The sequence below is a fragment of the Chroicocephalus ridibundus genome, unplaced genomic scaffold (genome assembly GCF_963924245.1).
Source record: "Chroicocephalus ridibundus unplaced genomic scaffold, bChrRid1.1 SCAFFOLD_26, whole genome shotgun sequence".
NCBI classification, from domain to species: Eukaryota; Metazoa; Chordata; class Aves; order Charadriiformes; family Laridae; genus Chroicocephalus; species Chroicocephalus ridibundus.
This window is the reverse complement of record NW_026961775.1, coordinates 1016526-1029316: the sequence shown is the minus strand read 5'-3', so window position 1 is coordinate 1029316 and position 12791 is coordinate 1016526. Positions and strand designations below refer to the sequence as shown.

The 12791-nt window shown below is 55.6% G+C and overlaps 1 protein-coding gene across 1 annotated transcript; it reads left to right on the top strand.

The window, feature by feature from the left end:
* Positions 1-11207: 11207 nt before the first annotated feature.
* On the top strand, positions 11208-11987 carry LOC134509659 (olfactory receptor 14J1-like; the record flags this gene model as incomplete). Its single annotated transcript, XM_063322238.1, has 1 exon — positions 11208-11987. A coding segment is annotated over one exon (780 nt), but the record flags the coding sequence as incomplete, so codon positions are not given.
* Positions 11988-12791: the final 804 nt, after the last annotated feature.

Here is a 12791-nt window from a genome sequence, read left to right as displayed (position 1 = left end):
AATGGTGGCGTGTCGAGGCAAAGCTTGGAAGATACGCTTACAGGCTGGATTTGTGTTCTCTACGGCCAATGATTGAAATACCGCCTCTTTGGCTGCCGCTGGCAGTTCTCCCCGGTCTAACGCATTCCTTAGTCTACCAAGAAACTGCATGAATCCCTCGCTGGGGCCCTGTTTTATCGTCGTATATGGGGGAGTGACCTTGCCATCCTCCGGCAACGTCCTCAGTGCTTCGCGAGCCAACTCTGCGGACTGTTGTAAGATAGCGACATCTAGCCGCGCTTGTCGCTGAGCATCAGCGAAAGGACCTGTTCCTGATAACATCTCCATGGTTGCCAGCTGCAACGGATCCCCCTCCCCTCTATTCAAATTCGCTATCACTGCACGTTGTACACCATCCTCCCACCTTGATCTCCACATTAGTTCTTGCATTGGTGTGAGGATAATGGACATCAGTGTCCGGCTATCAAAAGGAGTCATAATATTAGTAGTGAAAATATTGTTAAGAAACGACTGAGTGTAGGGAGAACTAAGGCCAAAGTCATACACTAATTTTCTCGCTTCTTTTACGATCGGCCAAGGAAGACCCTCCCATCTATTGGGATTCCTTCGACCTCCCGTAGTTCCCCCCAGTATCGCCGGAAATGCTGTTGGTAACATTATACCCTCTATCAAGGCATTTTGAATGATTCCTTTCCAATGCACTTGTGGATCCGGCGGCTCCCCTGAGCCTGCGGTCGCACCCCCCAACTCTCCTCCCACGTTCCCGTTACCCAACTCTCCTCCCGCGTTCCCATTACCGCCGCCCCATACCCCTCCGCTTTCACCCTGCTGTCACCTCTCCATATTTCATATTGCTTGCTCCTCCTCTATATCGCATATCGCATGCGCCTTGCGGCAATTCTTGTTCAGCGGGAGAGGGAGGCGACGGTGGAAGCGGTGGGTACAGTGATGGATCAAAAGGTGGTCTGGGGTGCACATCAACATGTTGCCGTGGAGGCTTAGGTGGACCTTCATAAAACCCAGTTCTGGGGTTGTACCACTCTGGTGCAGGTGCCGTTGGTCTTGCTTCCGAGGGTGGCAGTGCTGGCCAGGGAACGTCCTCCTCCATCGGTTCTTCTTTCTCTGGAACTTCCTCAGGTGGAGCAGAGGGGATCAGCAGGGGATCGTCCCAAACCTTCGGACCTGGCCTGTTTGATCCTCCTCCCGTGGGTTGTAATGCTGCAAAAGCCCCGGCCGCTGTGGCTCGCTCCGCCTTCATATCTTGTAAGGTCGATAACACCAACCGCTATGTCGTCGCCAACGGTGATGCCTCTTTGTCTCCTTTCCTTATCACTTCCCACAGTTTTTTCCCAACAGCCTCCCATATTTCTGGTTTAAAAGCTGTCTGGGGCTCTGGTGCGAATCCGTTCTCTCTGCACCATATTAACAACCTTCGGAGCATACGCTCATCGTATTTCACCCCTCTCTTAGAGAGGATATGCAGGAGAAGTCTTAATATAGCCCCTTCTTCTTTTGTTACTTGTTGCCCCATCTCCTGCCCCGGCAGCTCACCTCTCTCCGGGTGTCCGTGGCCACATTGTCTATTTATTCCGGATTGCCGCCCAATCCACCCGGTCTCAGTCCAGCTGAGCCATCCTCCAGCCGGTGGATCTCCTTCTGGGTCTTCCGCCCCTCGCGTTCCGTTGCTCAAGCCAAGCGCCGATCGGGATCACGTCGGGGTCACCATCTGAGCAGAAATAACTGGACTCCAGACGATCCAATGTGAATCAACAGAAGCCGTTTATTAAGCACAGATCATCATCTTTTATACCCTGTGTTGTAGCCGTACACGCCACTCGCTTATTTCTGATTAGCCAGTTACACTGTCCACGCGCTGTGCATGCAGTTCATTCACACATCAGATTGGTTACAAGAATTCACGTCGTAAATTGCTTAGTCATTAGCACAACATGTTTTCTGCCTTCTCAGTCCCTTTTTTCCCATGTACTAATTCCATTTCTACCACCTGTTTTGCCCTTAATCTAATCTCTCACAGCAGGGAGGCTGGCTCACATGGCCATTTTCTCTCAGACACATTCCTACAATCCCGTACCTCCCCAGTGCAGTTCTGCATCTTCTCCCTGGACCCCAACCTGCACCCAAACCCCAAACCCATCCTGGTCACCATCACGGTGCGGGGCCCTGTGGGGCTGGGGCAGCTCTATGGGGCGGCCCTATGGGTCTGAGGGGGGGTCTCCTCTGGGGTGGGGTAGAGATGGTCCTAAAACTAAATGGACACTTACCTTCAACTTGCACTCAAAAAGGTGGATTTTGAGCTCTGGGACACAAACGGGATGAGTAACACGGATGAGTTAATAAAAATGGAAATCAAGGACTTGTGAGGTCCCGCTCAGCTGACAGGCCATGAGCTGACCCACGGCTCGTGTAGGTTTGGTGAGATCCTTCATGTCTGGACACCTGACAGGCCAGGAGCAGGCCCACGCCCTGCGTCTGTGCTTATGAGGTCACTCACGCCTGAGTAGCCAGTGGGCCAGGAACAGGCCTAGGGATTGTGTAGGTGCCTGGAGGTCACTGGTGCCTGCGCAGACGACAGGCCAGGAGATGTCACCTGGCTTGTGGATGTCCCTGCGATGTCACTGGTGCCTGAGGAGCCCAGGAGAAACATGGGTTGTGTAGGAGCTGGTGAAGTCACTGCTGCCCGCGTACCTGGTAGGGCAGGAGCAGGAACATGGGGGGTGTCACGGGTGCCTGAGTAGATGATGCCACTAAAATAATACTTGGACCCCACCCCTGTATGGCTTTTTGGAAGAACCATCGTCAGCAGAAGCCCGGACACAGCACACACACGCGGGTGACAGCGGGACTCCTGAGCACGCAGCAGCAGCAGCAGGAGGGTGCGAGGTCACGGTCACTGTAACCCCTGCGCACACAGGGGTGGCAGCAGGAGGGACGGGAGCTCCTTCTTCAGGTTCTTCTGCTCCTCCTTGACGTGCTCCTCCCCTGCCTCCAGGAACTCCAGCTCCTGCTGCAGCTTCTCCTGCCACAGCTGGAGGTCGGGGGGAGGTCCTGCCTGCCCCCACCATCTGCCTGCACCCCCTCCTGCCCGCCGCCCGCCTGCCTGGACCCTCTCCTGCCTGCACCCCCCGTGCCCACACCCACCTTGTGGCGGGTGTCAAGGTCCTCCAGGTCCTCGGGTTCGGGCACCAGGAAGGACAGAGACGGGGCAGGGCGTGGGGTGGCAGCTCCTCCTGGGGGGGCGTGGGGGGGCTGCACCCAGGGGTGGCGGCACCCGGGGGGAGGGTGGTGGTGGTGAAACCCAGATGAGAGAGGACACCTGGGCAAGGGGGGGCACCCGGACATTGCGGGGGGACAGTACCCATGGGTTGGGGAGGGCACCCAGAGACTGGGGGGGCTGTCACCCATGGGGGGGCACCCAGAAACTGGAGGGGGACACCAGAGATGGGGAGGGGGTACCCAGAGACTGGGGGGGGCACACAGAGATGGGGGGAGGCACCCAGATATTCGGGGGGGCGCAGCCAGAAAGTGGGGGGGCACCCTCGGATGGGGGGGAGACCCAGAACCGTGGCGGGACCCGGAAGCGGGTGCGGGATCAGGCGGACATGGCGGGGGGGGACCGAGCGATGAGCGCGACCCGGTAGCGGGGGCCGCCCACGGGCGGGTGGGGGCCGGGGGGTCCCGGGAGAGTCTCAGCGGTGTCCCGTCCCCCCCCCAGGGTGTCCCCAGGGTGTCCCCGGGCCAACCGACCTGCGCGACCTCCCGCGGCGACCCCAGCTCCGCCATGCTGCCGCGCGTCACAGGGCAACGCCCACCGCGGCCGGAAACCGCGCCCACTTCCGGCGCAGGGGATGATGGGAGATGGAGTACGGGCCGGTGCGGACCAGTCATCCCAGTACGGGCCAGTGATCCCAGTATGGACCAGCATAGAGCGATCCCAGTGCGGTCCCAGAGCTCCCAGTATGACTTCCTGGTTCCCCATTTCTCCCAGTTACGGTCCCAGTGCTCCCAGTATGACTCCCTGACTCACCCCAGTGCTCCCAGTTCAGTCCCAGTGCTCCCAGTGTGACTTCCTGACTCCCCCCAGTGCTCCCAGTGCGGTCCCAGTGCTCCCAGTATGACACCCTGACTCCCCCCAGAGCTCCCAGTGCGGTCCCAGTTCTCCCAGTATGACACCCTGACTCCCCCCAGTGCTCCCAGTGCAGTCCCACTGCTCCCAGTATGACTCCCTGGTTCCTCCCAGAGCTTCCAGTACAGTCCTAGTGCTCCCAGTATGACCCCCTGACTCCTCCCAGTGCTCCCAGGGTGCTCCAGTATGACACAATGACACCCCCCAGGGCTCCTAGTGCAATCCCAGTCCTCCCAGTACGACCCCCTGACTCCCTGCAGTACTCCCAGTGCACTCCCAGTTCTCCCAGTATGACCCCCTGACTCCACCCAGTGACACCAGTTCAGTCCCAGTGCTCCCAATCTGAGTCGCTGACTACACCCAGTGCTCCCAATGCGGTCCCAGTGCTCCTTGTATGACCCCCTCACTCCGCACAGTGCTCCCAGTTTGGTCCCAGTGCTCCCAGTATGACTTCCTGACTCCTCCAAGTGCTCCCAGGGTGCTCCCAGTGCTCCCAGTATGACTCCCTGACTCCCCCCAGTGTTTCCAGTGCTTTCCCAGTGCTCCGAGTATGACCCCCTGACTCCCCCCTGTGCTCCCAGTGTGGACCCAGTCCTCCCAGTACGACCCCCTGACTCCCCGCAGTGCTCCCAGTATGACCCCCTGACTCTCTCCACTGCTCCCAGTGCTGTCCCAGTCTTCCCAGTATGACCTCCTGACTTCCCCCAGTGCTCCCAGTATGACCCCCTGACTCTCCCCAGTGCTCCCAGTGCGGTCCCAGTGCTCCCAGTGCGGTCCAGTTCTCCCAGTATGACTCACTCACTCCCCCCAGTACTCCTAGTGCGCTCCCAGCACTCCCAGTATGAGTCGTTGACTCCCCCCAGTGCCCCCAGTATGACTCCCTCACTCCCCCCAGTGCTCCCTGGTCGACCCCCTTACTCCCCCCAGTGCTCCCAGTATACCCCACTCGCTCCCCCCAGTGCTCCCAGTGCAGTCCCAGTGCTCCCAGTATGACCGCCTGACTCCCCCCAGTGCTCCCAGTGCGGTCCCAGTGCTCCCAGTATGACCGCCTGAGTCCCCCCAGTGCTCCCAGGGTGCCCCCAGTGCTCCCAGTATGAGCCCCTGACTCCACCCAGTGCTCCCAGTGCGGTCCCAGTGCTCCCACTATGACTCTCTGACTCCCCCCAGTGCTCACAGAGCGGTCCCAGTGCTCCCAGTATGACTCCCTCACTCCCCCCAGTGCTCCAAGTGCGGTCCCAGTGCTCTCAGTATCATTCCCTGGCTCCCTCCAGTGTTCCCAGTGTGGTCCCAGTGCTCCCAGTATGACCCCCATTACTCCCCCACCAGTGCTCCCAGGGTGCTCCCAGTGCTCCCAGTATGACCCCCTGGCTCCCCCCAGTGTTCCCAGTGCGGTCCCAGTGCTCCCAGTATGACTCCCTGGCTCCCCCCTGTGCTCCCAGTGCGGTCCCAGTATGACCTCCTGACTCTCCCCAGTGCTCCCAGTGCTGTCCTAGTACTCCCAGTGCGCTCCCAGCACTCCCAGTATGAGTCGTTGACTCCCCCCAGTGCTCCCAGTATGACTCCCTCACTCTCCCCAGTGCTCCCAGGTCAACCCCCTCACTTCCCGCAGTTCTCCCAGTGTTGTCCCAGTGCTCCCAGTATAACCCCATCACTCCCCCCAGTGCTCCCAGTGTGGTCCCAGTGCTCCCAGTATGACCCCCACTACTCCCCCCAGTGCTCGAAGTGCGGTCCCAGTCCTCCCAGTATCATTCCCTGGCTCCCTCCAGTGTTCCCAGTGTGGTCCCAGTGCTCCCAGTATGACCCCCATTACTCCCCCCCAGTGCTCCCAGGGTGCTCCCAGTGCTCCCAGAATGACTCCCTGACTCCCCCCAGTGCTCCCAGTGCTGTCCCAGTGCTTCCAGTATGACTCCCTCACTCCTCCCAGTGCTCCCAGTATCACTCTCTGGTTACTCCCAGTGCTCCCAGTATGGTCCCAGTGCTCCCATGGTGTGTTTTAGCCTCAGACGACAACAAAGAAGCACATGCCGCTCGCTTGGGCCTTCCCAATATGGGAAGAATCGGAAGAAAAAAGGCAAGACTCTTGGGTTGAGACAAAGGCAGTTTCACAGAGCAGCAAAGGGAACAAGAAAACAACAACAATCACACGGACAGAGGAATGTACAAACACGATTACGGAACCGCCGCTCCCCGCCGCTCCCCGACCGGACCCGGGACGACCCAGCCCGCTCCAAGCGGAGATGTCCTGCCCCCTCCCCCGGCAGCTCAGGGTGGGCATGGCTCACATGGCATGGAATACCTGTGTCCTGGGGAGAAGTAACCCTGTCCCCGCCGCAACCAGGACATTATCCACCCCTTATTCCAGACCATCTATGCCATGCCCACATCTTACAGGTTCCAGTGAATTGCCACCACTTTCCCCTGTCATGTATATATATACGTATATATTCATGCAGATATAGTGCCCTGAGTCTATGGGCCATCCCTCCAAAGTGTCCCTTGAGTTCATTTCATCCATGGCTCTAGGCTCCATCTGTTAGAACAGTCTGTGTCCTGGAGAGAATTAACCCTATCCCTGCCGGAACCAGGACAGCAGCCCAGAAAGCCAATCATAGCCTGGGCTGCATCTACAGAAGCCTGGCCAGCAGGTGGAGGGAGGGGATTCCCCGTCTCTACTCCAATCTCATATGACTTCATCTGGAATACTGCGTCCAGTTCTAGGGGACCCAGCACAAGAAAACTTGGACCTGTTAGAGTGGGTCAAGGGAAGGATCACCAAAAATCATTCGAAGGCTGGAAGACCTCTCCTAGGAAGAGAAAATAAGAGAGTTGATGTTGTTGAACGTGGAAACAAAAAAGCATGAAGGAGACCTTCTTACGGCCTTTTAATCTATGAGGGAGGCTTATAGAGGAGAGAGAGAGAGATTTTACCAGGGCCAGTAATGACAGGACAAGGGGCAACGGCTTTACACTGAAGGAGGGTGGATTTAGACTGGACATAGGGAGGAAATTTTTCACAATGAGGGTGGTGAGACACTGGAAAAAGTTGCCCAGAGAAGTTGTGGATTCCCCATCATTGGCGGTGTTCAGGGTCAGGTAGGGCGGGGCTTTGAGCATCCTGATCGCAGATGTCCCTAAAAAACAGGGATTGGACTACATGACCTTTAAACGTCCCTTCAAACCAAAACCATTCTGGGATACTATGAGGGCAGATGTGGCCACACCAGTGCTGAGTCAAGGGGGACGATAACTGCCCTTGTCTGGGTGTCCATGGTCCTTCTAACACCACCCCATATGCAGCTGGACTTAATGGTGCTGAGCCTTTACCAGAGGCTCATATGGCATCCCTCAAAATGCCCAGGCCCCTCTCCTCAGACTCACGCCTCACTTGGTCCTGTCCCACTTTGCCCCTTCTCCTTCAAAAACTTGAGGAGGTTTCTGTTGGCCACATCCCCAGGTGTCTCAAGGTCCCTGTGCATTGAAGCTCCAGCAAGTCAGCATTTTAAATGCATGTGCAGATGGCTCATGCTGAGTCGTGGTTCCTCTAACAAGACAACTTGAGTAGCTGTAGGACAGCAGAGGTCAGAAAAGGGGTTACTAGTGTCATGGACGTCATGATGAAGGTGGAAAGTGCCACTGTCACCATCTCAGAAACACCAAGGGAAGGGCCAACAAGGAAACGGTGAAAAAGAGTTGGCTCTTTGTATGGGAGGGGATGAGGATGATCCAAGAGAAGAACTTGAGAGTGGAAAAAGAGCGGAAAAGGGCATGAAAGGAAAGAGGAACATCAAATTGCTTGGTTGGAAGGGACCTTTCAGATCACCTAGTCCAACCATCAACCTACCTCTGACAAAAGCCATCACTAAACCATAGCTCTAAGCACTATGTCTGCCCGTCTTTTAAATACCTCCAGGGATGGTGCCTCAAAAACTTCCTGGGCAGCCTGTTCCATGCTTAATACCCCCTCAGTGTAAAAAGTTTTCCTAATATCCTGCCTAAACCTCCCCTGGCACAACTTGAGGCCGTTTCCTCTGGTCCTATCGCCTCTTACTTGGGAAAAGAGACGGATCCCTACCTCTCTACAACCTCCCTTTCTGGGAGTTGTAGACAGTCAGAAGTCTCCCCTCAGCCTCCTTTTCTCCAGGCTAAAAAATCCCAGCTGTCTCAACTGCTCCACATAATGTTCATTCTCCAGATCCCTCACCAGCTCCGGTGCCCTTCTCTGGACCTGCTCCAGGACCTCAATGTCTTTTTTGTCGTGAGGGGCCCAAAACTGGACACAGTACTCCAGGTGGGGCCTCACCCGTGCCGATAGGGGGACAATCACTTCCCTACTCCGGCTCACCACACTGTTCCTGATACAGGCCAGGATGCTGGTGGCCTTCTTGGCCACCTGGGCACACTGCTGGCTCATCTTCAGCCGGCAGTTGACCAACACCCCCAGGTCCTTTCCTGCAGGGCAGCTCTCCAGCCACTCCTCCCCAGGCTTGTAACACTGCATGGGGTTGGTGTGACCCAAGTACAGGACCCGGCACTTTGCCTTCTTGAACCTCACACCTTTAGCCTTCGACTATCAATCCAGACTCACCAGATCCCTCTACAATGCCTTTCTACCCTCAAGCAGGTCGACACTCCCACCCAACTTGGTGTCATCTGCAAACTTACTGAGGGTGCACTCAATCCCCTCATCCAGATCATTGATAAAGATCTTAAAGTGAACTGGCCCCAATACCGAGCCCTGGGGAACAAGCATCAGGGTGACCATCTGCACACAAACATTAACAGCTGACCAAATGGAGCTTGAGTCCAGGGGCAGCTGGAGAAACGCTGGGATTTGGCCAACAGAAATGTCTTGAAGTTTTTCAAGGAGAAGTGTCCAGTCCTGCATCCCGGGGAAGAATAACCCCAATGCAGCAGGACAGGCTGGGACCTGATGTGCTGAGCAGTGACCCTGCGGAGACGGGGCTGGGCACCCTGAGGGACGCCTCATGAGCCAGTGGTGCACGCTCACTATGAACAAGGCCGGCTGCCTACGGGGCTGCAGGAGGAGGAGCGTGTGCCCCCCAGGCAACTTGAGTCACCTTCCCCTTTGACTCAGCACTGCTGTGGCCCAACGCACACAGCTGTGTCCCAGTGTGCGGCTCCCCATTTTGGAGAAGTGGAGAGGACCTGGAGAGTGTCCAGAGGAGGTCTGCCACGATGGGCTTTAGGGCCCAGTGCACGTGTGCTTGGTGGAGAGGCTGAGGGACCTGGGCTTCTCTGGCCCAGTGGCAGGGAGGCTCTGGGCACTATTGGAATACCCTGAACCTGGTTGGAGGGTTGTTTCAGAGACAATGGAGCTTTTCTTTGGTGGGAAACAGCAGGAGAAAGAAATAATGCAACAAAGGGCAGCTTGGGAGGTGGAGACTGGGCACCAGGAGAAAGAAATGCCACTGCAAGGGCAGTGCTGTGCTGCAACAGATCACCCAGAGGGAGTCGGGATCAGCCCAAGGCGTTGTGTTTCAGGAACAGCCAAGGACGATGGAGAGAGATGAGTAAAGGCAGTGAGATGCTGAGGGGAGAGCAAGACGGGGAAGCAGGGGGGATGTCTGCAGCCTGCAGGGGAAGAGGAGCAGATGTGGGACACCATAGCACAGCCTGTGGTGGAGACGATCAAGGGAGTTGGCAAGGCTGAAAGCCCCCAACAGTGCTTATGTCTTTCTCCTCTTGGCTGTGGCTGTCGTCTGTGCCACCAAGGCTACCAGAAGACACCTTATCCTTACAGCACTAGGGCCTTAGCGCCTCCTCTTCCCCACCCGGGAGACATCATTCTGTCTTTCTGCCCTTGGCATTGCACGTCCTCCCATCACAATGCCCCAGGAAGAGCCCTGAGCTGTGCTTGTGGGGCAGGACCTCCCTTCCCAGGGGCTGGAGGCCAGGGCTTGGCCCTTTGCCTTCCTCTCACACATTCAGCATTAGCCAGCGTCAGAGACACCTCTCCATTGCCTTTGCCTACCTGCCCTCACTGCCTCCAGTTTTCCCTTGAAGGAGCCCCCAGGAGCCTTTGGCACTAATGGTCCTCCATAGGACCCATTAACGCTGCCAGAAACTTTCAAAATTACATCTGACATTGACTTCTGGAGAGGTTTCATCAGCTTCCCCTGTGTCTGAGCTTCATGAACTCAGCATCAAAACCACCAGAGAGGTCAATAAAATGCCTTGGGCTGGTCCTGCTCAGTACAGAAATGGGGGTTGGCCGGGCGGCAGGAATCCATGTTCGCTGCTCGGGATGGGCATCGGGGGGTAAGCAATTGTACTGCATCACTCCTGGTTTCCTATATTCTTTTGCAATGATTGTTATTTTCTTTCCCGTTACTGGTCTATCAAACTGTCTCTATCTCAACCCATGAGATTTTTATTCCTTTTTCTCCCTCTTCTACCTATCCCTCTGCAGGGGGTCAGGGTGCAGTGAGACAAGAGCTGCGTGGTCTTTCCCCCCCAACAAGGCTCACAGGTGAGCTGGCTCTGCTCATGTAACTGCAGTTTGAGGACAACCAGGAGTTTCCTTGAGGTTTTCCTGCAGGAATATGCTGAGCAGCTCCTCTGCGTTACAAGTGGATTACAGATGAGGTAACTAGTGAATGGCAGAAGCTGTAACGCTTTCCCCAATCCCTCCTGCTGTGGAGCAGGGATGACTCCTTGGGAGCCCACAACCAGAGCTCTGCTCCTCACGGCACACTTGGCCAGCAACAATGAGAGCTCCAACAAGGGCAATGCAGAAAGCTCCCGCAGAAAAGGACGCAGGCAAAGTGTGTTTTCGGGGCTTGGGTTTGGAAGGGCAGGCAATGGGAAGAGATTTGCTCAGAGCTGTCCTGACTTGCGAGTGTGCTTTCCTCCTTTGGCAGTACCTCGCGAACAAAGGGATCCGATGTCCAACGGCATCTCCATCACCCACTTCCTCCTCCTGGCATTCGCAGACACGCGGGAGCTGCAGCTCTTGCACTTCTGCCTCTTCCTGGGCATCTACCTGGCTGCCCTCCTGGGCAATGGCCTCATCATCACTGCCGTAGCCTGTGACCACCGCCTCCACACCCCCATGTACTTCTTCCTCCTCAACCTCGCCCTCCTCGACCTGGGCTGCATCTCCACCACTCTGCCCAAAGCCATGGCCAACTCCCTCTGGGACACCAGGGCCATCTCCTTCTCAGGATGTGTTTCCCAGGTCTTTTTCTTTGCCTTCTTGATCTCAGCAGAGTTTTGTCTTCTCACCATCATGGCCTACGACCGCTACGTTGCCATCTGCAAACCCCTGCACTATGGGTCCCTCCTGGGCAGCAGAGCTTGTGTCCACATGGCAGCAGCTGCCTGGGGCAGTGGCTTTCTCAATGCTCTCCTGCACACTGCCAATACATTTTCAATACCTCTCTGCCAAGGCAATGGCCTACACCAGTTCTTCTGTGAAATCCCCCAGATCCTCAAGCTCTCCTGCTCACAATCAGACTACCTTGGGGAAGTTGGGCTTATTGTGTTTGGTGCCTTTTTTTCTTTTGCCTGTTTTGTTTTCACTGTGGTGTCCTACGTGCAGATCTTCAGGGCTGTGCTGAGGATCCCCTCTGAACAGGGAAGGCACAAACCGTTTTCCACGTGCCTCCCTCACCTGGCCGTGGTCTCTCTCTTTATCATTTTTGGCATGTTTGCCTACCTGAAGCCCACCTCCATCTCCTCCACAGATCTAGACTTAGTGGTGTCAATTCTGTACTCGGTGGTGCCTCCAGCAGTGAACCCCCTCATCTACAGCATGAGGAACCTGGAGCTCAGGGATGCCCTGACTAAACTATTGCAATATACTCTATTTAACCCTCAATGAGGTAACTGTCTTTCTCCTACGACTCCCAGCATATTCACAGAAAATAGCAGGACGACCTTTTGTTCATAACCTTTTTACGTGCTTTCTTTGGTAGTTTCTCTTTCTTTCTTTCTTTCTTTCTTTCTTTCTTTCTTTCTTTCTTTCTTTCTTTCTTTCTTTCTTTCTTTCTTTCTTTCTTTCTTTCTTTCTTTCTTTCTTTCTTTTTCTTTCATTACTTCTTTTTTCCTTCCGATATTACTTGCTTTCTTTTCTCTCTTTCTCTCTTTCACTGTTTCTCTTTTTGTCTCTTCCTCTTCTTTTAGACTTGTGATAATATTATTCCTAAGCTCACATTTTTAGCATCCCAAAGATGAGTTGTACATGAGAAGCCAGACTCCCTCCATACTTGAAAGAAAATAAAGGCAGCAGCAGAAAATCAAGCCGTGAATGAATGCTTTATTTTGCTTTGCTTACACACGCAGCTTTGGCTTTACCTGGGCTGAGCTGGGAAGTGCTCGGGAGAGGAAAACACCAGTGCAGAGCTCAGCTGTGTGAGTGCGAAGGCTGGGTGCACACAGCAGTGTTCTCACACAGCCAGGCCTTCTGGAGAGACAGGAAGGACCAGCAGAGCAGGACCTGCTCTGTGCCACGGTCCCTGGACACCCCGGGGAACGTGCCCCAGGGTAATCGTCACCAACCAGCCCCTCACAGCTGCAGCAGCAGCCACTCACCTCAGCTCAGAGAGCTGGTCTGTCCCTCCATGGAGGGACACAAAATGACTGCATCAGAAGTTTGTTCTTGCATCACAGACTTAGGAATACACAT